This window comes from Bemisia tabaci, chromosome 10 (genome assembly GCF_918797505.1).
Source record: "Bemisia tabaci chromosome 10, PGI_BMITA_v3".
Classification (NCBI taxonomy): Eukaryota; Metazoa; Arthropoda; class Insecta; order Hemiptera; family Aleyrodidae; genus Bemisia; species Bemisia tabaci.
The window spans coordinates 18,047,718-18,072,771 of NC_092802.1; the positions used below are offsets into that span (position 1 = coordinate 18,047,718).

General features: G+C 41.5%; 1 protein-coding gene across 3 annotated transcripts in view; it reads right to left on the minus strand.

Moving 5' to 3' along the window:
- Positions 1–3,791: 3,791 nt before the first annotated feature.
- LOC109033414 (uncharacterized) overlaps positions 3,792–25,054 on the minus strand; it is a 30,563-nt gene continuing 9,300 nt past the window's right edge. Inside the window, exons 3-6 of one of the 3 annotated variants that reach the window (XM_072304951.1) lie at positions 24,401–24,925; positions 13,556–14,005; positions 10,667–11,125; positions 3,792–5,057 (exon numbers count right to left, since the gene is read on the minus strand). In XM_072304951.1, the coding sequence (XP_072161052.1) occupies positions 4,492–5,057; positions 10,667–11,125; positions 13,556–14,005; positions 24,401–24,925 (2,000 nt within the window). In that variant the 3' untranslated portion in view covers positions 3,792–4,491. The remainder of the gene's footprint in view (positions 5,058–10,666; positions 11,126–13,555; positions 14,006–24,400; positions 24,926–25,054) is intronic. The other 2 variants (XM_072304950.1, XM_019046015.2) reach the window with 2 other exon arrangements.

The window sequence follows — 25,054 nt, forward strand, 5'->3', positions numbered from 1 at the left end:
AAGAGCGTTGAGGACAAGGCTCATGAGCTTAAGAGTCCCGCCAACGATCTTCTCGTCGTGTGCCGTTTCGATCATTGCCGCTGACGTCACTGGCGCTGTTAAATTTCTATTCATTCTTATGACCCTCAACTAACGAGCGCACCCCATCTTTCCACTCGCACATAGTTCCATTTAGCATAAATACGTCCATTTATGTTCGTTCTTTCATAATTTTTTGGTTCATTTCTCATAAATGGAGGACCTTGTTCACACAGAGATAGGTTTATGGAACTTAACTTTTGGGTCGAGTTCCGTGAAATTTTGCTAGTAGTGTTGACAGGGCTTTCGCAAAAAATGTATCCACCACGAGTAGGTAAACGCGTCTTATGCACCCCTCCTCCTCCGGCACATTCACTTGATGGTTTTTATTGATGTTTTAAAATGAATGAGAAGAGGGCGGCAAAATACAGGCGGCCCATGGGCGGCAAGTAGGTAAATCCGGCCCTGCTTGAGAAATTCAAGGGGTAATAGCCAATAGTCCCCATAAAAAATGGATTGTTATCTTTGACATTTTGGTAATGTTAGATTTCTTGTGCAACGCTCGTCCTCGATGTATGTTTTAAATGTAAGAAATTTGGAATAACTCAGGTTCGAATTACAATTATCTTCGTGCCATGTATTCAGGGTGGTAACATGTATTGGATCTTCGTATCGATTAAGATTCCTCCAACGCCTGGATTGTTGAATCTTGTCGAATGACCTTCATCAATTAAATCCCTTTTTCAGCAATTCTATCCATCAATCCAACCAACGTCATTCAATAACGATCAACAATTGACCAGCAGGCACCAAAGTTTGTATCCGTAGATGCTACTAGGGGGCTATGTCCCGTTGCCCCCTGGCCGCTACGCGGCCCAACCCCCAGAGGACGCTTCGCGTTCTCTCAGGGCCGCGTCGACAAAAGAACGACCAAAAAAATGAAAAGATTTTCATAACCGACTCTCAATTCTCCAATCTCCCTCTGGCCGGGAGCAATTGGACCAATAAGAGTCGAATGAAAAAATCGGCATTTATTTCAAACTTCACGCCAAGACTTACACAAGACGGAGCGGAGCGTTTCGTCCCTTTTGGATAGTCTGTAGCAAAGGAGCATACCTTCGATTCACTTACCCTACTAACAGACAAAGATTCAGCATTTCCCGCTTACTTCACTTTTCTGCTAAATTTGAAACTCCCGCCATTTTTCATCGGCGGGATTTTCAAATTTTGCCCCCCTTCCTATGCTCTCCGGTCTACTCTTATATATAAAACAAACCTGGGTCCTATTTTCAAATTCTGATTACAGCGGGCTCATCCAGGGACCATCACCTGTCGATAACCGCAAAAATCGTGGAAATCGGCCCAGTATAATGCTCAAACGAACTATGACAAAAAATACAAAATTACATTGTTTAAGTGGGAGAATTCGCAACTTTACCACGTAATATAAAAAAACCTGGGTCATATTTTCAAAATCCGAATACAGCGGGCTCATCTAGAGATAGTTGCCTGTCGATAACCGCAAAAATCATGAAAATCACCCCGGGTGAACGCTGGAACTAAGCGTTACCAGATACGCAAATTTAGGAGGTCTTGGAGCTTATATATATGATAGCTAATGGATGTGCCTATGGACTGCTCTGCCCTCAGATATCTCCAATCACAGATCTGCTCCCCTATAGTCAACAGAAATACAAACCCACTTACATGCGACGAACCCAATGTTACAACCAAAATTCTGAAACCCTTCATCTCTCTTAATTTAAAAATCTAAATTTTCGTATATACTCCCTTCTTCAAAATCCTCTGTAAAGACGTTAATAGCCTGTGACGATGAATGTCTCAAAATATACTAACTAACTAACTCTCCATCAGAAGCACTCGTACAGCAAAAGCGTTATCGCATAAGAAAAATGTAAAAATAGATACTACATTCATTTCTGTAGGGCTTGCTAGAGAGGGTATGATTTTCGGTGGCAAACATTCGCGGAATCTACTCTCTACGTAAACTATGGGGGGCTTCCTGTAAAAATGAAAAGTTTGAGAAAATACTTTAATGACCGGGCGAACATTTCAAATAAGGGACATATGTATAAAACCGCTTTTATTGCGCTCTCTGGCGCTCTGCGACACCCACCCACCAAAGTCCCCTATCCTCCCAAAGCCTTTCAGGGAGTGAAGGACTGGAGGGGTGAAAAGGGGGTAGTTGAAAGGGTGGCGACAGGGGGTTTAGAAGATAGGGGACATTTTAAGGTGGAAAAAGTCGGAGAATCAATTCTTTTCGCTGGCAGTTGTGTTTTCTTATTTCCAGTTGGTTTCTGGGATCTAGAAACGCACATGGCCCCAATTATTCGGATTTTTTTTTCTCACACAGCTTTCCCTGACGGGCTTAAGTTTCTAAACAAACATGGAGCACCTGCCGCCATTCTTGGCACCAAACATTGAGCATCAGATATCTAGCTTGGCTGATACCCTCCAATAAATGGCATGCAGGATTTCAATAAAAAACAAGCAGAAAAATACAACATGAATATGTTGGAAAAGCGTGCCGAATAACTAAAATGTTGGACACATACCTACTATTTTCACGTCTTTGTTATTTGCATCAATTGGTACTTTTTGCTAAATTTGGGAGAAAATATTGATTCATGAACGTTGAATGTAAATTGATTTTAAAGATTCCGTCCAATTATCTTGATTTTAAGCTGATATGCGGCATTTCGCACGACCGTGATTTGGGCGAACTGCCGTGCATCGAAATCGCGTTGAGTTAATCTCTTTGGATTTCGAACCGTAACTTCTCTCCTATTCGGCCGATTTTTACAAATGAGGTCTCTTTTTATTTGTACTTTAACGAACAGTAAGGAAAAACTCGCTAAATAGACGGAAAACAATTGTTGTGAAAATTTGGTGGATCCTGGCGTCACGGTGAATGGTTAATCGGGCGTGGAAGATAATAGGTTCGACGAGGCGACCCTCTCCTCGCCGTCTTTTATTGCCTTGCTCGAAACCTGACACCCAAAGCTATATCGGGAGATAACTGCAGTGGTTTGAGTGGATTTCTGCAGGGGCCACGGTTAGTACATGGTATAAAGAGTCACGAGGCTCATCACAGATTGCACTTGCAGTGCAAGACGCTCATTGGCTAAACAGTTTTGGCGGGAAAGAAGGTTCTAGAGTTGAGTCCTCCGAGCGTAAGAAAGCTTCTATGAGGTTTTTGTCAAATGAAATAATACCGTTTTGACAGGAAAATGTTCTCAAGGGTTCCCAATTAGCAGTTCATTCGGTTTTTTGGTAAGAGACCATCAGGGCTTGACAGTATAATGGTTCAAAGACAAGAAAACGGGTCCGAGGAAAAAAATATTTGGACGGCCCGTTGAATAGCATTGGTTGATCGGTGTGCTGTACTATGGTATATCCGAGTGAATCCAAAAAGCGATCCCTACTGGCACGCTTAAAAAGAGAAGAAAAAAAAGAAGGAAAGATCGTGACGGATTTGTAACCCCAAGTGAACAGAATAAATACTTGCAAACTCTGCCGTCCTGAGCAAAAACACCATAGAAACCTTTAGGCGTTGCCAAATCTCCTTTGCCACATTTTCTCCCAATTTTTAGGGGAATTTCATTTGCAATTCAAGCCACAATATCTGAAAGTTTGAGGGAAAAATACTCATACGTTTCCTAAAAAACGAATGTTTCAGAGGGGAAATTTGGCAACAGCCGGATGTCTATCCGGCGTTTTTCCGCGGCCCGGCAAGATTGATGTTGTCTTGATTCACCATATACTTCAGGGCACTGTTGGGCAACACAGACGCCGCCGGTTGGATTACGTGAGCGCTACTTACGCGCTTTTTGGTGATCGGACTTGAGTCAACTTTTATGAACGCTTTTGCTCCTCTTGTAAAAAAATTATCTCGTTTATTTCTTTCTCTCTCATTTCTTGTTTACAATGAAGGAACGTTTTTAAACATTGAATGATATTTTAGTTCTCGAAAAACGTTTAAATCTTCAAGCTGTGTCGGCGCAAACTCTGAAATTTGGCCGTATTTCTACCAGACGGAACTATGTGCATTAAGATATGAGACCTGAGACCCATAAGAACATATGCACAACAGGGCTCACGTCATAATGCACATAGTTCTGTTCGGCAGAAATACGTCCAACTGGAATAGAGACGCGTGACGGCATTGTTCAAAATTTTAAAAAAAATATAAAATCACTTTTACTTTTTTCAACTTTTTCTCGCCTTAGTTTAATTTTTCTTTGTTTTAATTCCCTACACCTTTCGAAAAATATGGTAACACAAGAGGCGTTTGAACCACCAAATTTTTCTCTGAAATAACCTAAATAAAGTAGCTTTATATTGCGTTAATCAAATGTCCGATTTTAAAAATTTGCCGGGGGAGGACCCCCGGACCCCCCCCCTCCCCAGTGTGGTCGTCCGTTCTGCGAGGGGCGCGATTGTCAGATTTGCCTAGGAGCGCTGAAAAGGTAAATCCGGGTCTGATTTCTGGGAGCTTTTACTTTTTCGGGAGCTGTTTGAGCCTTTTAATTTTGGTCGGCCTTTTTCGTCCACGACATCGATATGTAAATTTGGCCAGTTCTTCACCGTCGGTTTCTGTGCACCATGTTTAGGTTTATCGTGTTCATTAGGTTCATTGTTTTCATCAGGTTTCTGGTGTTCGTTAAGATTATTGTTTTCATCAGGCTTTCTGTGTTTCTTGGCCTCTTCAGGCATATCCAATACCTCCCAGAATGGAGTCTTATCTTCCTCTTCTTCCCTCACAGGTTCATAATCTGCTAAATATTTAACAGCGCTCTCGTATCCCTTCTCGAGGTGTGCAACGAAGGATGACCAACTGACGGCTTGATCTATCAAGTGTTCCTTGATTTCTTCAGTGTTAAACCAGCATTCACAACTCAATGGGTCTTTTGACAATTCAGGCTTCGTGAAAGGGAACCTCGGAGCGCGGATGAAACCAAACTTACTATTGCACATGCTGGAACATCTCTCCAAAGTAAGTTTACCCGTGAATAGGCCTGAAATGGATGGATTAATTAATGTAAAACATTCTCTGATTCTATTGTAAGTTGCAGTTCGTGCGTATGCATTGTGAGGAAGAGAATTTGAATGCACTGCCGTGATAGCAAAGAGAGCAGTAAGTGCAAAATTACAGTTTTGAGAAAACGGGCTCAGAAGCGTCTGGCCGGAAAATTGTAATGAAAGAGGCCTCCGTTCTTTGTCGATTTGCCACTTATCGTCCGAAAGACTCTAGAAATCGTTTGGATGATTAAAAATCGACTGATTTTATTTCAATCACGTAAGAAAGGTTAATTTCCATTTTCATGCTAGGTTATTGTTAGGTAAGACAGCCGTAAGTTTCAACTTCTGCATGCATGCTCTCGCGGTTGCGTTTTAGACAAACAACGAACACATTTTCATGTTAGAATTTCGCAGAGGAGTGCGGCACTGTACTTGAAGGCAATACTTTCATTGACTCTCTGGAGGAAAAATGTCACTTATTACTGTTTTGTCTAAAATTACGTAATTTTATTTTGCTCATACGACTTTCACATATGTCTCGTTTTAGAGAAAATAGGATGAATTTTGCTGTTTTAGTTATTTCAGTGATTTCATCTAAAAAAGATAAGACGAATTTTGAAGGGAACTCGATTTCGAAAATTTGAAACTTACTGCTATCTTCGCTATCACAGCAGTGCAGCCAAGCTCTGTTGACTGTTCTTCCGAGCTATGGAAAAACGCCGTATGAACCTTCAGGCGATGCCAAGTTTCCTCCAATAAAAACCGGATTCACTGAGAAAATTGTGAATATTTTTTCCCAAAAATTTCAGATAATTTTGTACGCAATTTAATCTAAAATCACTAAAAAATTTAGGAGGGAATATGCATGAATTTCGTTAAAAATACATGTTTTAGCGAGGGAAATTTGGCAACTCTTGAATGTTCATACGGCGTTCTTCCTTAGCACGGCAGTGTTGACACATCGTCTCAATTGAGAATTTGAAAAAATACTCATGTGCAATAGTGGAGGGCCTCCAATTTAATTGGCTAGTGCGAAAATGTCCGATGTCCAATACAATGCCTCAGAATTTGATTCGACGATTTTGTTTTAACTTACTGACACAAGATGGCTTAAGACGTTAGGAATATAGAACAATCTTAAAAAAAAAAAAAAAAAAAAAAAAAAAAAAAAAAAAAAAAAAAAACCCTAAGTATACGAGGTCTGTTCAAAAAGAATCGGGATTTTGGTGATAACTAGCCGACTGTGCGTCTTAATTAGGTTTTCTTGGACTTCATGATAGCTGATAACATACTGAAGGAAGCTAGGTTCACAAATTTTGTTTATCTTTATCAGGGTTCATTCTGAGTCACCTTGAACCATTGGCGGATCGAGCAGATTTGCAACATTGTCTTTTCTCCTTTTAAACCTATGGAAATGTGTCGATTCTTGAAGGGGCCAGGTGCTCCGACAAGAATCGATCATTCAGCATAGGTTCAAACGGAGAAAATACAATGTTGCCTAATTGTTGGATCCGCCTCTGCCTTGAACACTAGTAAATCGGGTGCGTTCTGCGACATTCGTCATGCGATCACTGATAGAGCAAAGATTCAACATTAAATTTTGTTTTAAACTCGGTATCACTTGTATCGAAACGATTTGCGTGCCAAGTGAAGTTTGCCAAGATCATTATATGAGTCATCCTCAGTGTTTTGAGCGGTTTAAAAGGTTCAAAACTGGTCAGGAGTAGAGCACCTATATAGCGAGAATATGGACAGATCGCTTCATGGAGGGCTTAGGGCCCAAAAGTGCAGCCACCCTTCTAACCAACTTCTAACGCACAAAATTTCACTGCCAGTCTGCAGATTCCAATTCTAACCAAGATAGCCAAGAATGTAAAGAAATGAGCGTTCTTCCGCGAAATGGAGTAAATTTATGCAAAAACTGAGTCAAACACGTGCTTAATAAACGACGGTTCGTAACAATAGTATTAGTAAATCGCTCTGGATACTTGAAATTCATAGGTTTGCTGCATTTCTGGGCCCTAACTTTATTCGCAGAAGCATCGGTGAAGGCCTGATGTATTTTCGGAGTTTCACATCTGTCCATACTCTCGCTATACAGGTACTCTAGTCAGGAGTCCGTCGAAGATGAGGAGCACGGGAATCGACAATCATAACGGTACCTGACATTTGCCACGTGGAAAAAGTGCGGGCAAAAGTGCTCGAAAATGGTCGTTTCGCGCTTGCTGAACAGTGTGATATTTCCGAAAGCTCGGTAGATTAAATTTTGACAGAGCATTTAGACATGCACCGAGTCTAAGCTAAACTTGTCCCGCGATTGTTGTCCGTTGAGCAAAAATCCAACCGAGTGTGCATGTCCCTTGAGCTTCTTGGACGATCTAACAATGATCCTACGTTTTTGGATATGATAGTTTCTGGTGACGAAACTTAGACGGATGGAGGCGAAACTCCAATCATCCACGTGGGTTGAAAAAGGTAGCGCAAGACCGAAAAAAGCGCGACGAGTTTGGTCAAACATGAAAATCGCAGAACACCCATAAGGTTGCTTTACACCAAGCCACGTACCAACAAAGCTGATTAAAATTTTCAAATTAGTGAATGTAGCGTTCTTGAGTATATATTCAGCTATCAGGAAAGTTCAAAAAAAACCTTATTCAGATGCACGGTGGGCTACTTATCACCAAAATCTGGTTTCTTATTGAACAGAAATCGTAGTTAAACGTTTACTGAAGAGATCGATCTTATTGATCAGTGTCGTACAAGGGTGTGGCGAGAATGATCGATTATCGATATTTCCCTATTTGAAGGTATGCTGAAGAATCGATTATTATAAGGTGTTCGTTGCGGACACCCTGTCTATCGATCTTTCACCATAGGTTTAAATGACAGATCAATCTACTAGCCAGCCAAGGGGCTGCGCCCCCTGGACCCCTGATCACTCGCTATACGAGTGACATTCGGCTCGCTCCGCGAGCCATTTTTCTCAGTGATTGGACGTTTGATCACTAAGATGTATACATTTTGGAGACTCTGGAGGCAAAAATGATTTCGTCACAGAACCTTGTTGCCGGAGCATGCCATCATTTGCACATGAATAGATGTGTGGAGATGAAGCGATGATGGGGATCGATCATTGCTTCAAAAACGCATTTGACTGGAACGTCATCCCATTGGGTGGCGGAAAAAGACAATCCATGGATCTCCTAATCTCCTTCCGCGATTTGACTCGCTGAAGTAGCAAAAGTTCATCTTTACCTCTTAAGAAGATTATCGGTGGCGCAGGGGTCCAAAAACTGATCAACGATAGTATAGTTCGAGTTCCGAATCGCAATTAACCGACTCGTGTTTTTTTCTTACATTTTCATCGCATATTTTCTCTGATGTTATTGTTTTATTCTCTCTGATTGCATATTAGTAATCATATCCTCATTTCATTTCCTTTCCCTTTCCCTTTCCTTTTTCCGTTTCTGTACATCTGTGTCCATTTACAATTATTATTTTAAAATGGCTTTCCGCTAGTGTACAATTGATGCTTCAAACGGAATAAATTGTTTTAATGACATTTCCGGCACAACGGACATTTTCGCACGAGCCGATTCAATTAGGGAAGCCACTTTCTTCTGACTTCAAAATTCCCGGAGTTTTTTCTGAGGATGCCCCATTTTCCCAAAATCTCAGTTGAGGACATCAGATCAAGTCCCGGGTTTGAATCCCGGTTTGGTGGTGATGAATTGTGTATGGAGGAAATCCGGTGTTGCCAAATTGCTGGATCCGCCTCTGCTTAATGGAGGTATAGATTTGAAACTTGGGAAACGTTAGTAGGCCAAAGAGAGCATTTTTAGGCCTCCTCAAATCTTCAGGGGACCCCGTCGCACTGTGCGGAACTCCCATAAGCGGTGTAGACAAAAATCAAAAGCACCGTAAAAATAGACTTACGGAACCACAAAAGGCATGGGATATTTAATAAAGCCTCACTAAATCTTTGTTCAACGGATTTTAACTCTTCCAGCATGCGAGAGCTGGCACAATGGGTCAAATGTATGGCTATGCACAAGATGCACGCATTTAGCCGTTATGAAACTCAATATTGCGACTAAAATGCTGAGTTTAAGTAACCTGATTTTAACCAATTTTTAAATACAAATATCTCGGATAGCGCAAAAGGTCTTTCTCAGGATTGAAGTTGGGTGTCCACTGTCCAACGAATGAGAAATAATGTCAACCACCCGGAGGGATATCCCTAGTTACCAAGAAAAGTTTATCGAACGTTGACAACTTAAATACTATGTGTAGTTCTCATGGCACAGATCCTTTTCGGTCGAATTAACCTTCGTTTTAGACCCATCAACGGGTATTTGGAACAAGAAAAAAAAGTATATCTTCGTGGCATAAAAATTATACTGATCACGAATGTATTAAAAATTAAAAATTGTAGGAGGGCCAAAAAGTTGCTCTCTTTGTCCTAGAAACGTCTCCTAAGATTCAAATTTTAGTCTCTTTTACAATAGGTAAAAACTAAAAAGTTAGAGGGGATGGGGCTACTCTAATATTATATATATACAAGGGGGCTACGCCCCCTAACCGCTACGCGGCCCAACCCCCTGAAGGCGCCATCAGTGGGCCGCGTCGCGGCCCTATTTTTAGCCTCCTATCAATGTTGGTTTTATTTTTCCCCTAAAAAATTACGATTTGAGGTATACTTTACTTTTAGAATGAAATGATTTTTGTTTTTGATGAATAAAGGAAAAAAATTGAAGTCGAAAAGACGCGTTTTGCAATGACTGATTAATGAAACATTGCAGTAAAACAACGATTGACGATACTCAGATCCTAATTAAAGCAGCCGAGGAGTCGGGAATCGAACCCACATCTTGAGACTAAGGGCATTTCCGACGTCTAAGACGACTCGACCACCGCACATGTTGAAACGGTCACGGCGAATCTTGCTGCTCGCTCACTGCGCATGCGCAACCTTCTGCGCATAGCGGCAGCAGGAGCGGAGCGTTCTGTAAATTCGCTCACTTTTATAACTTGATCAGTGGCGTGGCGTGCTTTGCGATATATCGATTGTTACGCCATTTAAACCTATGGAAAAGGATTGATAAACAGGGTGTTCGCAGCGAACACCTTAATAATCGATTCTTTACCATAGGTTTAAATGGCATGACAATCGATATATCACAATTCACGCCACGCCACTGAACTTGATTGTAAAAAAACCTGGGTCCTACTTCCAAAATCTGAATAAAGCGGGCTCATCTAGAAACAATTGCCCGTCGATAGCCGCAAAAATCATGAAAATCGGCCCGGTAGAACGCTGGAACTAAGCGTTAACAGTTACGCAAAATTAGGAGGTCTCGGAGCTTAAAGTATAGATTTCATCGTCAGTTTCTACACTGATACTCAGTGGCGTGGCAAGCTTTGCGATTAATCGATCGATCTGCCATTTAAATCTATGGAAAAGGATCGATCAACAGAATGTCCGCAACGAACACCTTAAAAATCGATTCTTTACCATGGCTGCAAATGGGGAAATATCGATAATCGATTATTCACGCCTCGCCAAGCTGCTACTTGCAAGAGCCTACACAGAGAATATACTTACTTCGTGTGAAGGTTGCCATTTTAAGCTTGCCGTCAATCAACTTTTTTGCGTAGGCCTCGTCGAACTTTTTCTTCTCTTTAAGTATTTCATGAAGGTCTGATTTATCAATTGCCGATCCAATTTCGACGGTTACTTTGAGCTCCGGACGTGTTGTAAAATATTTCACCGCCCACTTGTATCCTTCTTTAAAGGTACATTCCTGTAAAAACTTGTTAAAAGCCTTTCTATCTTCTTTTGTATCTTCCTGTTTATCTTCTTCTTTATTTTCTTTTTTAATCTCCACGAGTCGTTTTTCAAAAGCAGAGGCATTCAAAAAGCATTGACATTTTCTCCGATCGCCTGACAACCGCCCTTCGGTGAAAGTAGTTTTTTCTTCTCCCGGAAACAAAATAACGTAACCGAACAAGGTGTTGCATTTCTTTGTGCAGCTTTCGTCCGTGAATAATGAAACCCGAGCCTCTGGAAAAAAAGACGAGAGGAAATTATCTCCACGCAATGTATTTTCAGCAATGATGAACGATTGAACTTATGATAGTGAAATGTAAAAAGTGGTGAAGGAAATAAAACTGTCCACTAGAAAGAGGACCCTTCGGCCTTCGTGCAGGACCGGATTGGTTCACATTTGAGAGCGTCGCTCCCTGGCCGTCTGGGGTGGCGGGAGGGGGGGGCGTGGAGGGGGTGTAGAAACTTCTGGAAAATCAGGACAATTTTACGCCAATTACAAGTTCAAAAGTGATCAATCGTAGGGAGTGAAAGTTGCAAAGCTGAATGTATTGAAATAATTTTTAGATGTGTGAAATGGGAAACAACCAGTGGCGTGGCGATATATATATTGATTGATCTGCCCTTTAAACCTATGGAAAAGGATCGATAAACAGGGTGTTCGCAGAGAACACCTTAATAATCGATTCTTTACGATAGCTACAAATGAGAAAATGTCGATAATCGATCATTCACGCCACGCCACTGGAAACAACAGAAAACAATTGAATTAAAATCAAGACAACTAAAAGCATCCAGGCGCCATTATTTCCAGAAGAACCGAGCCTGAGCTTGTGACCCAGTGGCGTGGCGTGAATGATCGATTATCGATATTTCCCCATTTGAAGGTATGGTGGAGAATCGATTATTAAGGTGTTCGTTGCGAACACCCTGTATATCGATCTTTTTTCATAGGGTTGAATGATAAATCAATCGATATATCGCAATGCACGCCACGCCACTGTTGTGACCTAAAATACTCCTTTGAAAAACTAAAAAGTCTGAAAATATGATGAACCCGAGAAACATGTCAGCCAGTAAGATCCTTTTAATTTTGTCGAAAAATGAAAAATTCAGCGTAGTAGGTAAAAGGCGAGACTTGGAAGCGGTGTCGAGGCGTGAATTATCGATCATTATTATTTTCTCGTTTGAAGCTATGGTAAAAAATCGATTATTAAGGTGCGTTCGTACATAACACCCTGTTTATCGATCCTTTTCCGGAGGAAAAAAAGACAGATCAGTCGATATATCGCAAATCACGCCCCGCTACTGCTTTCGAGAAGAGGGAGAAACGCACAAAGAGTTGGGTGCGAAAATGACAAGCTGCTCCGTAAAAAAAGAAAAATAAAGAGATCTATTATGTGCATTAGAGATCTATCAAAAAGTCCCATCAACCAATATTTTGTTGCCAACGAGTATATTCTGGACGAGCCGTGGAGCCTAATTTTGCGAGATAAATAATATTTTTTATTTTATTTTTAACAACATATTTTTTAATTTTATATTTTTAATACCTTTTTTTGGATACTATCTTTCAGAATAATCCTATGAAAGATTCCGTGTTAATGGTTACTTTGAGTTACATTTCTCTCGTTCAGATCATCCAAAAGGACGGTTGATCGACCAAATTTTTGGTTGAATTAAGCAAAACCGAAATTATTCTGAAATATGTGGGGATGAAGATAGTGGCCCGCTGAACTAATGCACTCTTGTTCCTCTCGATGTCAGTCAGTGGCGTGGCGTGAATTGCGATATATCGATTGTTATGCCATTTAAATCTATGGTAAAGAATCGATTATTAAGGTGTTCGCTGCGAACACCCTATTTATCGATCCTTTTCCATAGGTTTAAACGGTATAACAATCAATGTATCGTAATTTACGCTACGCCACTGATGTCAATCCATTTTTTCAACCATAAGATTTGGTCAATGTAACCCCAAAAAACCAACCAAAAAATATTACCCGCGCTTTTAGGTTACTTCATGTTCTAATTCCAATAATAACACAACATTCCGGTTACTTTTTCTTACTGGGTATAAATACGACACTGTCTGCAACAAGGTGGAGAAATGGTGCTGGGTCCACACCATTTCGCGGGGAAACAAAGCCATTAAATTCCAAAAATCATCAATCATTTTTCGGGTTATCCTTGTTTTGTTATGAGAGTTGTTCAGCAGCGACGGTAGATGGCGCGAGGGTCACACTTGTGTCATGCCTCGGGTCATATCCATGACGGCGTTTTAATGCCGTTTTGGATTTTGCGGCTCGTTAATGATGGGTTCATTGACGAGTGTAATCTAAATGATGAGGTCTTATGAGGCCCAAACTGGCGTAAATTTCTCGGCGTGACTCCAACTTAACATTCCAATGCAAACTGCCTGAGCTGAACATTCACCCCCCTCAGTTACGCACTGGTGCGCATTAGAGTTCAAAAAATTTGATTATGACTCTAATTCTAATTTTTGGAACTTCTTGGCTTTGTTCCCGCGAAAAGGTGTGGACCGAGCACCATCTCTCCACCTTGTTACATACAGTCCGGGTCACTTCTTATTGTTAGCGTTTTTATTTTCTACTTCTTCTTTTTTCTTCATTTGTACGACACTGTCTAATGAATACTTCCACTTACTTTTATACTTCCACTTGCCTTTTTCAGGAATCGGGAAGACGATGTTTTTATCCCCGTTTACATGTTTAGCAGATGCCTCTTCGGGCTTGTCATCAAGTGGAACCTCTTCTAAGGGGTGTATTATATTTTTCGCGCGTTCATGTGGTACGGCGTTGTATTCATATCCAAGAACAATGTCGAAGTGATTCTTCTGAGCATGAAGTTTCCCTTCACAGAAGTCGAAGTTTAAAAATGCCTGGATCACTTCATTGCAGTCAATCTTTATCTTCTTCCTAAGATAAGAGCAGCCTTTCCAAATCATATCTTTGCACAATAAACAATCGCAGATCTCCCCATCCCGAGACAACCTCTTTTCAGTGATGGGTTTCCATGACTGAGAATCCTCCTCAAAAAGTTGCCCGAATGTGTGTAAGCAACGATTTGCACAGCTCCTCTCCGTGAAAGCTTCCCCTGAAATCCAATGCAAATAACCGGTTACAATGAACTGTCGGGTGATTTCAGGATTTAGGGGTCTTGGATTTTACCTCTTGGTAAAAATTCTAGTGGAAAAGTGACAAGAACGGAACCAAAAAATTCCGAGTCGATCCATTAATTTTCGGAGGGTGCACAGTTGCGCACCCCCGCCCCTTTTTAGATGAAAAACTTGATTTTTTGTGTTCAAATTTTCGAACAATTTTAAAACACTGTGTTTTTGAAATATCGGCTCCCATCAGAAAATCTAAAAAGCGGAATACCAAAGAAGAGCTGTGCACATTTTGAGCATGATCAAATTATTGTTAGAGGATTATTATTAGAGACTCTTCTCATACACGCGAAAAAACGAAGTTTTTCAGCACCGAGCGGACATGAATCTGTGGAAGAACGCGCCAAGCCGGCGCTTTTTCTCGTATAAGGGAGGTATATAATCCGATTGTGCCCAAATTTTGCACAGCTCTATTTTTGTATTCTGATCTTTAGATGTTCTACTGAGCGTCCATATTCTAAATACACAAATTGTGTTAAAATTAATTGTCCGAAAGTGAAAATACGAGAATAAACTACGACTTTTGTCTATACAAGGAGGGATGCGCACCCTCCAAAAATTAATGGATCGACCCGAAGTTTTTCTCAGCTCACTTTTTGTCACCTTTTTACTAGAATTGTCACTGAGAACCTAAATCCGAGACCGTTAATTTTTTCCTGGATCATCCTGATGAATATCTAGTCATCATGGAAAATTTTTCAGTTACAAAATTTGGTTACGTCGGGTTATTTTTCTTTCGGGTGGATCAACCAAACGATTTGGTTGTTAAAGTAAATTTTTGATTAGATTAAGCAAAATCTGAAGTTACTCTGAGACACCTGTGAATTAATAAAGTGTCCTGTATTGCCTAACAACGGGCTAAGCGGGGGCGGGGAGGGGGGCTCTATACCCCTTCAGAAATCCACTCGGCCCCTCCCAAGAAATTTGAAGGATTTTGCTAAATAAATGAATGAAATATCTCTCATCCTTCAAACTGTAATTCAGTCAATTTTTTAGTGAGAATAGCCCAAAGTTGCTGCGGACACGACTCAATTTTTCAAAATTTTCCCAAGGGGTTCCTGAATCTCCTTTCGTAGCTGGAGAAGTCCCTCAAACTAGCCTTCGGAGCTGGGCGAGTCACACAGATCCCTTTGGGTGGAGTGTCTTATGGTGCCCTCAGACCCCTCCCCCCCCCCCTTGTTGTGATGTCCTTCTGGACCCCTCCAACGAAATGTTCCTAGTTTCACCCGTGTACCTAATAAATATAATGTGCTCACGTTTGTAGTGTATTTTCCGAAGGAAATACACTATTTCCTATTTCCTATTTCCGGTCTACGGTTGCGACTTGCGAGTGACCCGTGTACCTAATAAATACGAGGGTCATCCAAAAAGTAAGTTCACCCCTTTCATATTTCCAAAACTAAAAGGGATAAATCAAATCGGTAAAAAAGAACTTCTTACTTATATCCTCAGCTCTCCATAGGTACCAAGATTTTTAAATTTGGACCACTCGTTGCCGAGATATTCGATTTTTACGTGAACAACTCCCGGCCAGTTCCGTCCACCAAACGACGCGCTGATATGAGATGCACCGCGCGCTGTCGCGTCGCTTTTGTCTTCTGGGACTCTCGAGAAGTACTTTTCGTCCATTATTTGGAGAGAGGGTGTACAATCAATGCACCACGGTATTGTGGAATATTAAATTCGTTGCGATTGGCAATAAAAAAAAACCGGCGCTCCGCTTCGCTCCGCGCCGGTTTTTGGGGGGGCGAAGCCCCCCCAAGCCCCCCCAGGACGCGCGCTTCGCGCGCGTTTTTTAGTTTGAGTGTCCGGCCTCAGTTGTTCTGTCTTTTAAGTGACCCGCGCGTCCACCGCGGGAAGAGTGTATTTTCCGAAGGGAGGGGCGGGGGTGGGGAGTTATCAATGTTTGGAGGTTGGATTTACGTTTACACTTATGGAGGCATTGATTATTCGAATAAGGACTTCATGTCGCCAGATTGCAATATCAATCCTCATGTAATGTCTGATATGAAAAAATGTCAACAAACGCTGTGGCAAGCTTGAATGACGATGGATGAATCTCCATAACCCACTGTGGGACAACATTGCCGTCTTGTCCACCAATTATCAGTCTGTAACCCACTGTGCGGCAATATAGCCATCGTGTCCACCAATTATCAGTTCATCAGGTCGTGACCCATTGTACGACAACATTGCCGTCTTATGGGTGATTTCACGATAACAGGAATAGTTAAAATGTGAAATACCTTAGAAATAAAAGTGCACCAATTTTAACAGGATTTCATTACCTTATTTTAAAGGTATTAAACTTCCTTTTTCCAGCTTTGGCACGCTCTATTTTAATTCAGTGCAAAGTTAAAGTGATTGATAAACAAGCCATTGAATCAGGTATCAGCGCTTCCCGCGGGACTGCTGGAGGACCACGCAAACATGGCGGCCCTGCCAAATTGTGTCGGTTACGTAACAGATACAGCGTAACCGACACTCAAAAATGTGAGATTAAAGATGATACAAAAGATGAAACTTGACAATTCTTGAGTTACGGGGTGGAATTAATGCTGCCTTAAAAGTTTTCTAAACTTTGGAGACTTCCTTTTAGTTTAATACTATTAAGTTGAAGTTTTTGCGTAGTGAGGAATTAGTGCTACACACGTAAAAATCACTGGTTTTCATAATAATTAAAGTTTTCATTGTAAAAAAAACTGACTTATCAGTAATGGTTTTGTCAAGAAGACTCCAGCGAACAATTTGATGGCAGTTTTGAAACTCCTGACTCCATCTGGCGAGATAAACACTGCACTTAATACAACTGCAAAAATGTGTTGCCAAATGTGGCGACACCTCTTTCTTATGACTTTTCTCGCTCAATAATAAACATTTCAGTTCAAACTGGCAATTTTCTTGAACACTAGAGTCTCTTTTCAGCAAATATTGCCAAAGAGTTCATGATCAGTACTGATTTGTTACCACAAATTGCTCTTTTGCTTCAAAATCGGGGTTGGCGACGCGTAACCGACCGGACATTTTCGGCCTTTAAAGTCTCATATTATTAAATATAATAATAATTCATCATATTTTTCAACATGGATAGGTTCAGGGACATCATTCCTATTGATTAATTAATTTGGTTTTCAATCGTTTTTCCCTATGTCGTTCATAACCCACGGCGACACGACTATTCCTATTATCGTGAAATCACCCTTATCCACCAATTTTCAGTTCGTGACCCACTGTGCGACAACATTGCCGTCTTGTCCACCAATTTTCAGTTCGTGACCCACTGTGCGACAACATTGCCGTCTTGTCCACCAATTTTCAGTTCGTGACCCACTGTGCGACAACATTGCCGTCTTGTCCACCGACTTTCAGTTTGTGACCCACTGTGCGACAACATTGCCGTCTTGTCCACCAATTTGCAGGTCGTGGCCCACTGTGCGGCTTCCCTCCTCTTTTGCTGCACACCCCCCGCCTAAAACTTTCAAAGCTCGCCATTTTTAAACGGCTCGACCGATTTCGCTCAAATTCAATACCAGCCTAGAACTAAGTAAGATCCTCCTTCTGTAAAAATTTCGGAGGGAAAGCTTTTAATTTGCGCGAGTTATCGCGCCCACAAAATTGAACCTCCCCCCACTTCTCGCTCCCACCATTCGAAATGTAATACTTCGATCTCCGTTTTTTTTCGCAGAATAGTAGTCCTGTTCCTCTACTTTACATCGCAAAAAGTTTCACCCGGAAATTTTTTACATACATAAAGTCGCGATTATAGCGCCGCCTCGCGCTCTGCGACGCCCAATCGCCATTGCCCCCTATCCTCCCAGAGATCATCAGGCAATTGGCACCCTCTGATCTCCTCCTCCACCCCTTGTCGCCAACCTTTCACAGGACGCCCACGCCGTCGCCTTCCGGGAGGAACCCAATCGAAGACCTGCTTGGGCAACCGATCATCTGCCATCCTTCGCACATGTCCATACCAGACCAACTGCTTGGACCTGATATCGTGCACGATGTCCTTTTCCACACCCATTATCTCGCGTACCCTTTCATTGCGGATACGCTCTCTTCTCGATATCCCAGCAGACCTTCGCCAAAAGTCCATCTCGGTTGCCCTAAGCATGTCTTCAGTTCTTTTCTTAAGTTGCCAGACCTCACTCCCGTAAGTTACGATACTCTTCACGATGACGTTGTAAATTTTCCTTTTGGTCTCCTTGGAGATACTCTGGTCCCAGAGAACCCCATTTAGCATCGCGATAGCTTTCCTGCCTTGCACATTCCGATCTTTAATGGCCCGATCCAAATTTCCGTCCTTAGTTAACCAAACTCCGAGATATTTATACTCTTCACAGTCCAGGATCTTCCGGCCATCCTCCAGTTCAATGCTTTGCTGATCACCACCGATAACCAACTTCTCCGTCTTAACCACATTTACTTCCATTCCCCACTTTCGGTATACTTCCACTAGCTTCCGCGTCATGTAATTCGCATCTTCTTCGTCCTGAGCTATTACCACCTGATCATCAGCAAAGCAAAGAGTATAAAGGGTGCCATCTTCACGTAGCGGGACGCCCATTCCCGAACAGCATCTTTTCCATTCCTTTAAAACTTCTTCCAGGTACACTTTAAATAAGGTTGGCGACAAACAACACCCTTGTTTCAGTCCTTTAGTAATTAAAAACCCCAACGATAACTCCCCATGCGATTTAACCCTAGAGAAAGCCCCACCATAAAATTCCTTAATAGCACTAATTAGTCCCCCACTAAAACCCCTTTTGTTCAAGGCTTCCCAAAGTTTCATCAATGGCACACTATCGTAAGCTTTCTGGAGATCCACAAACACTAGATGTAATTCCTGGCCAACTCCCTTCTTTTTCTCTATGACGTGGATGATGGTAAATAAGTGATCAATCGTTGACCGACCGGCTCTGAAACCTGCTTGCTCTTCCGCTTCATGTTCTTTCCACTCCTCTTCAATTTTTGCTTTCAAGATTTTTCCATACACTTTGCTCAGGGTACCTGCAACCGACAGTCCTCTATAATTATCACACTCATCTTTTCTACCCTTCTTCTTGTATATAGGTGACACCCAAGACTCTTTCCATTCTGTCGGTACCTTTCCACCGTCCAAGCAATCTTGCATCAGGTATCTCAACCGTTGAAACAGCTTGCAGGTTCCACACTTGATCAACTCAGCAGGGATATTTCCCGGACCTGGAGCTTTATCGTTCTTCAGCTCTCGTACGGCCTTTACCACGTCCTCCATATGGATCTCCAAGTTATGATTATCGTTAGTATACTCCAAGCTTACGCCTCCATCTTGAAATTCAGGTCGCCTTTCTGTCAGTAAATTTTTAAAATACCCCTCCAGTTTATCAATGGATATCGGAGATATTAAGTCACGCTTCATGTCCCTTCGCAGCCCTTTCAGCAACTTCCAGCTCTCAGTGCTTTTCCTTCCTCCTATGTACGTGTCTATTTTGTTACAGCTCCTCTCCCAAGATTCGTTCTTTTTCTTGGTTATGAGCCTTCGTACCTGCGTCTGAGCTTTTTTATACGCCTCTTTGTCTTCTGTTTTTTCTGAGGAAAGGAACTGATGATATTTTTTCCGTTTCTCCTGAATCTCCTTCTCAATTTCTTCGTCCCACCAGTAAGGTTTTTCGCTAACTTTCCTATCATCAGCGACACCAAGAGCTTCCATTGCTGCCGAGTGAATGCAATCCTTCAGGAACTGATACTGCTGTTCGGTATCACCGTCCCTTGATTCGCCCAACTTCTCATCCAAGCGCTTTCCATATAAAGCCCTTACACTTGGATGCTGCAAGCTGTCAATGTTATAGTTTACAAGCTTGACACGATCTTTTTGTTGGTGAACTTCTTCCTGTGCTTGCCTGGTCTCCTGGCTCCCTTTCACTGGGAAAGCTATTTTCGCCCCGAGGAAATAATGATCACTGCCGCAGGAAAGACCTCTCCACACTCTAACTTGCTGAATCTTCATTCCCGTGTCTTGTCTGACAACCACATAATCAATGATTGATTTCAATCCGCGAGTAGACTGAACCCAAGTAAATTTATGGATATCCTTGTGTTGGTAGAACCCATTGAGCACCTTCATGTCCCTTTGCTCACATACGTCAATGATACGGGCTCCGTTATCATTTAGTGCCGCCTCTCCGAAAGGGCCGACGATCTTACTTTTAATTTGACGTCCTATTCTACCATTGAGATCTCCCAACACAATGATTTCCCTCCTGGATCCAATCTTACCAATTTCCTCGTTCAATTCTTCGAAAAATTGGTCCTTCACTGCGACAGTGGAATCATCGTTGACTCCATACACTCCCAAAATGGTGATTTTATGGCCAAACACTGTCATATTCATCTTTATCATTCGGGGGTTAACAGCTTCCCATGTAGTGATGCACTTCCGTAGGCTCTTGCGAATAAGAATTGCAACACCCTGTTGAGCTCGCTGATCTTTTTCCACGCCACTATAAAACAAATCGTATTCCTTTACACTTACAGAGCCTTGTCCTTTCTTCTTCGTTTCTGTTAATACCGTGACATCAAATCCGCGACTCCCTATCTCCGATACCACTTCCGTCATTTTCGTAGAAATTCCTTGTACGTTCCATGTTCCAAAAACCATCATCCGTTTACGTAATTTTTTCCGATAAATCCGTTTATTAGGCAATTGTTATTGGGTCTTTTAACAGTATTCCTTTTTCCGAGTATCGGGGAGTTAGCCCGATGACTCAACCCCCAACCTGGAGGACCGGGGTTTGATTTCGGAGTTTCCTCTCCTAGACAGGTTGCTTCCACTACAGCTGAGAGCCCTGTCTGCCCTTCCAATGGGTGGTTCATACGCCTTGAAGCCGGTGACCATCTCCACTACCCCATGAGGCAGGGGTTACCAGCTGGGGTCCGCAGGATTGCTAAACCTGTGACATCAGTCCCCCATACGGGATTTTTTAAAATGATGATTTTAAAATTTTTTAAAATGAGGGAAATATAACCAAGCAAAAATCGGAAAAACCACGATGAGTCGGAAATACATACATAAATAAACAGATATATAAATAAATATAAATTTTAAAACTCTTCAAGAAACTAAATTTAAAAATTTAAAATTGCCTAGTCCCCGACGTAAATAGCCTAGATGCTGAACGTCGTTAAATAAAATTAACTAACTAACTAACTATATTTATATATATATAAACATGAATTCAAACGGCATGCATATTCGTAATCTACGACCCATGATCGATGCTCATTACATGGTCTTTGGTCCAGGTCTGACATCAGGGGAGAACGCAATAGTGTATTTCCTTCGGAAAATACACTAAAAACAAGCGACCGGGTCTCTTGTCTCGTGGTCCCCTATTCCTTCATGATAATGCCAGACCTCACACGGCGAAAGAGACTCAAAATTTGCGTGGGAGGTGTCTCTTCATCCTCCATACTCTCCAGACCTTGCCCCGATTGACTATCATCTTTTCCCGCAACTCAAGAAGCACCTAGGTGGCCAGCACTTTGAGAACGATCAGCATGTGATGGAAGCAGTCAATGGCTGGTTCAAGAGTCAACCAAAAGAGTTCTTTGAGAACGGCATTAAAAAGCTTCAGAAACGCTATGAAAAAGGCATCAATAGGAACGGAAATTACGTCGAAAAATAAGGTAAGATTGTTTTAAAGCTAATCTTAGAATATTTGAGTTGGTTGTTCCTATGTAGATGTGGGGGGAACACAGTCAATTCAGGTAGCGTGACGGGAATCGCAGCGCGTCGTTTGGTGGACGGAACTGGTCGGGAGTTGTTCACGTAAAAATCGAATATCTCGGCAACCAGTGGTCCAAATTTATAAATCTTGGTACCTATGGAGAGCTGAGGATATAAGTAAGAAGTTCTTCTTTACCGATTTGATTTATCTCTTTTAGTTTCGGAGATATGAAAGGGGTGAACTTACTTTTTGGATGACCCTCGTATAATGTGCTCACGTTTGTAGTGTATTTTCCGAAGGAAATACACTATTTCCTATTTCCTATTTCCGGTCTACGGTTGCGACTTGCGAGTGACCCGTGTACCTAATAAATATAATGTGCTCACGTTTGTAGTGTATTTTCCGAAGGAAATACACTATTTCCTATTTCCGGTCAACGGTTGCGACTTGCGAGTGACAAGCGGATGGCGGCGTGCTTTGCGATGTATCGATTGATCTGCAGTGGCGTGGCGTGCTTTGCAATATATCGATTGTCATGTCATTTAAATCCTAGGAATCCGTGCCGTCGTTTGGGCTGCAGTCGAGTTCCAACCGAATCAATTTTCAGACTAAGGGAGTTACGTGTGTCTATGGTTGGCTGCCACCTTTTTCGTTTGGAGGCTTTCCAGTGTTGTCGAGTTTAGACTTTGTCCGGAGGTGGCTACCGCCACCCATGATCTATGGAAAAGGAGCGATGATCAGGGTGCTCGCAACGGATACCTTAATAATAGATTCTTTACCATAGGTTTACATGGCATAACAATCGATACATCGCAATTCACGCCACGCTACTGTTGATCTGCCATTTAAACCTACACTGAAAAAAAAGTAGCTTGGATCAAGCATGATGATTCTTGAATTTGCCGCCAAGAATTTTTTTTTTCTTGCTTTAAGCTGACTTTTTCTTGATACAAGAAAAATAATGCTTGGGTTAAGCAAGAAAGTAGCTTATATTAACCAGAAAAATTCTTGATTAAAGAAGAAATACTTCTTGGCGGCAAATTTAAGATTCTTTTTTTTCCAGTGTATGAAAAAGGAGCGATGATCAGGGTGCTCGCAACGAATACCTTGATAATAATCGATTCTTTGCCGCAGCTTCTATTGAGAAGAGATCGATAATATAATCGATCATTTCTGCCACGGAACTGGTTATCAATTGTAAGATTCGAGTTTGAGCCTAGCTGCAGGCAGCGCCTGGCAAGTTTAGGCGGGTTTGAAATTAGAAATCGAAGGACGGTTGGGTTATGCTATCTAAAAGATTTTGTCAATAAAAAAAAATAAATAAATAAATAAAACTATTCAAAAGATATTAAACAAATAAGGTTGTGTTATTTTGGGTTTTCCTTCCCATTTTGATACAAAATTTTTCTCACTTTTTCTCACTGTGTGGCGAAAAACAGAGCGCAACTGAAATTTCCCCCGTTGTATTTTTGTGGAAAAATGCCTGAGAATGGACCTGCTCATAAGAGGCGAAACGTGAATGATCGAGTATCAATATTTTCTCATACAGAGCTATGGTATAAAGAATAGATTATTCAGGTGTTCCTTGCGAGCACCCTCTTAATCGATCCTTTTCCATAGATTTAAATGGTAGATCAATCGATATATCCGAAAACTTGCCACACCACTGCTTCGCCCCTTGAGATTACGTTATAAGCAGATGCCGCTGTAGAATGAAATCTGGTCATAACAAAACCTTCTTCAAGCAGAAAGACGATCTGAAGGGAATTGTTTCCCGTAGATTTGCTGTGACAAATTCAGCAAATATACCTACCTGCTCATGACCAGTTGCGTGGCATGCTATCCGATTTATCGGTTGTCTGTCATTTAAACCTATGGAAAAAGATCAACAAACAAGGTGTTCGTAACGATCACCTCAATAATCGCTTCTTTACCATAGCTTCACATGGGGAAATATCGATTATCGATCATTCACGCCACGCCACCTGTCATGACGGAAACCTGCAGAAAATGGGAACATCTTCCTACATTATGGGATTGCGTGTACTGACGGATAAAATGTATTTACGGAAGGATTTCAGGATTTCAAGATTTCAAGAGAAATATCTTACTCAAAGAAAAAGATTTTGAGTGAGAGGTTTTTTTTAAAAAAAATTCCAATGCGGCCGAGTTTTTTCCTCTTTTTTTCTTAATCCAAAGATTTGTACCTTTGTCATCAATGGCGATTTTACTTTTCTTCGTATTAAAATATAGTAATTTGAATTTTAAAAAAAAAATCTCTCACAGTGATGATTCTAGAAAAACCTTTCAGTGTAAAACCGTTTTCTCCTCCAAAAATATGGAGCCGAAAATTCAGTGGCATGGTGTGCTTTTCGATCTATAGATATTTCCCTTATTGAAGCTGTCGTAAATAATCGATTATTAAGGTGTTCGCTGCGAACACCCTGTTTATCGATACTTTTCCGTAGGTTTATATGGCAGATCATTCGATATATCGCAAAGCACTCCACGCCACTGTGCAAATTGTCTTTAAATGAAGGATTCTCTTAAAAATCTTCTCCGGAAACCACAGCAAGAATATCACCACTGAAAAGATTTCTAAAGTCTACTGACCTGTCGACTGAAACGTCCCCAAAAGAACTTCCCCAAAATTTTTTCTCGAATCTCCCGGTGGTACAAAGTCTCGATTCGGTGTTCGGTTAGCATCCTGATGATGAGTTCGGGTGTTTACCGTTGATGAATGTGATCCAAGAGTTCGATCCGGTGTTTGGTTGGGGGTTTGGTGACGAGTCAACGGCTTTTGATCTTTGGCGTCCAATTCGTACCCAATTTCAACTTTCATCTTCCCAAATGTAGACAACCAGTGTTTCGCAGCGCAGAATTTCCCGTACCGGTTTTTATCAACAGCATCGATGAAATTCGAGAAATTCGCCTTTCTATGTTTTTTATCCTTGGCGTACTGTTTTTCATCCTTCAGTATTGGCTCCAGGCGCTCACTATTCAGCTCACAGCGACATACTGTATCACTATTTATCAACTTGGGAATGGCGATGTCGATTCTCTCTTCATTTGAAATGATCCGACCAAAATGGGTCTCACAATGCAGTTTGCACTCCTCCTCCGTTATCTTCTTCTTACCTGAATTTTTGAAATGAAAGTCGGTAAATTACAGCTCGGGAGGATTAGATATGGAATATATAAAATGGAAAGTTAGATATTGAAGAGATCTGCATTTAATATTTTGAAGTTGGAGCAATCTGAGGTAAA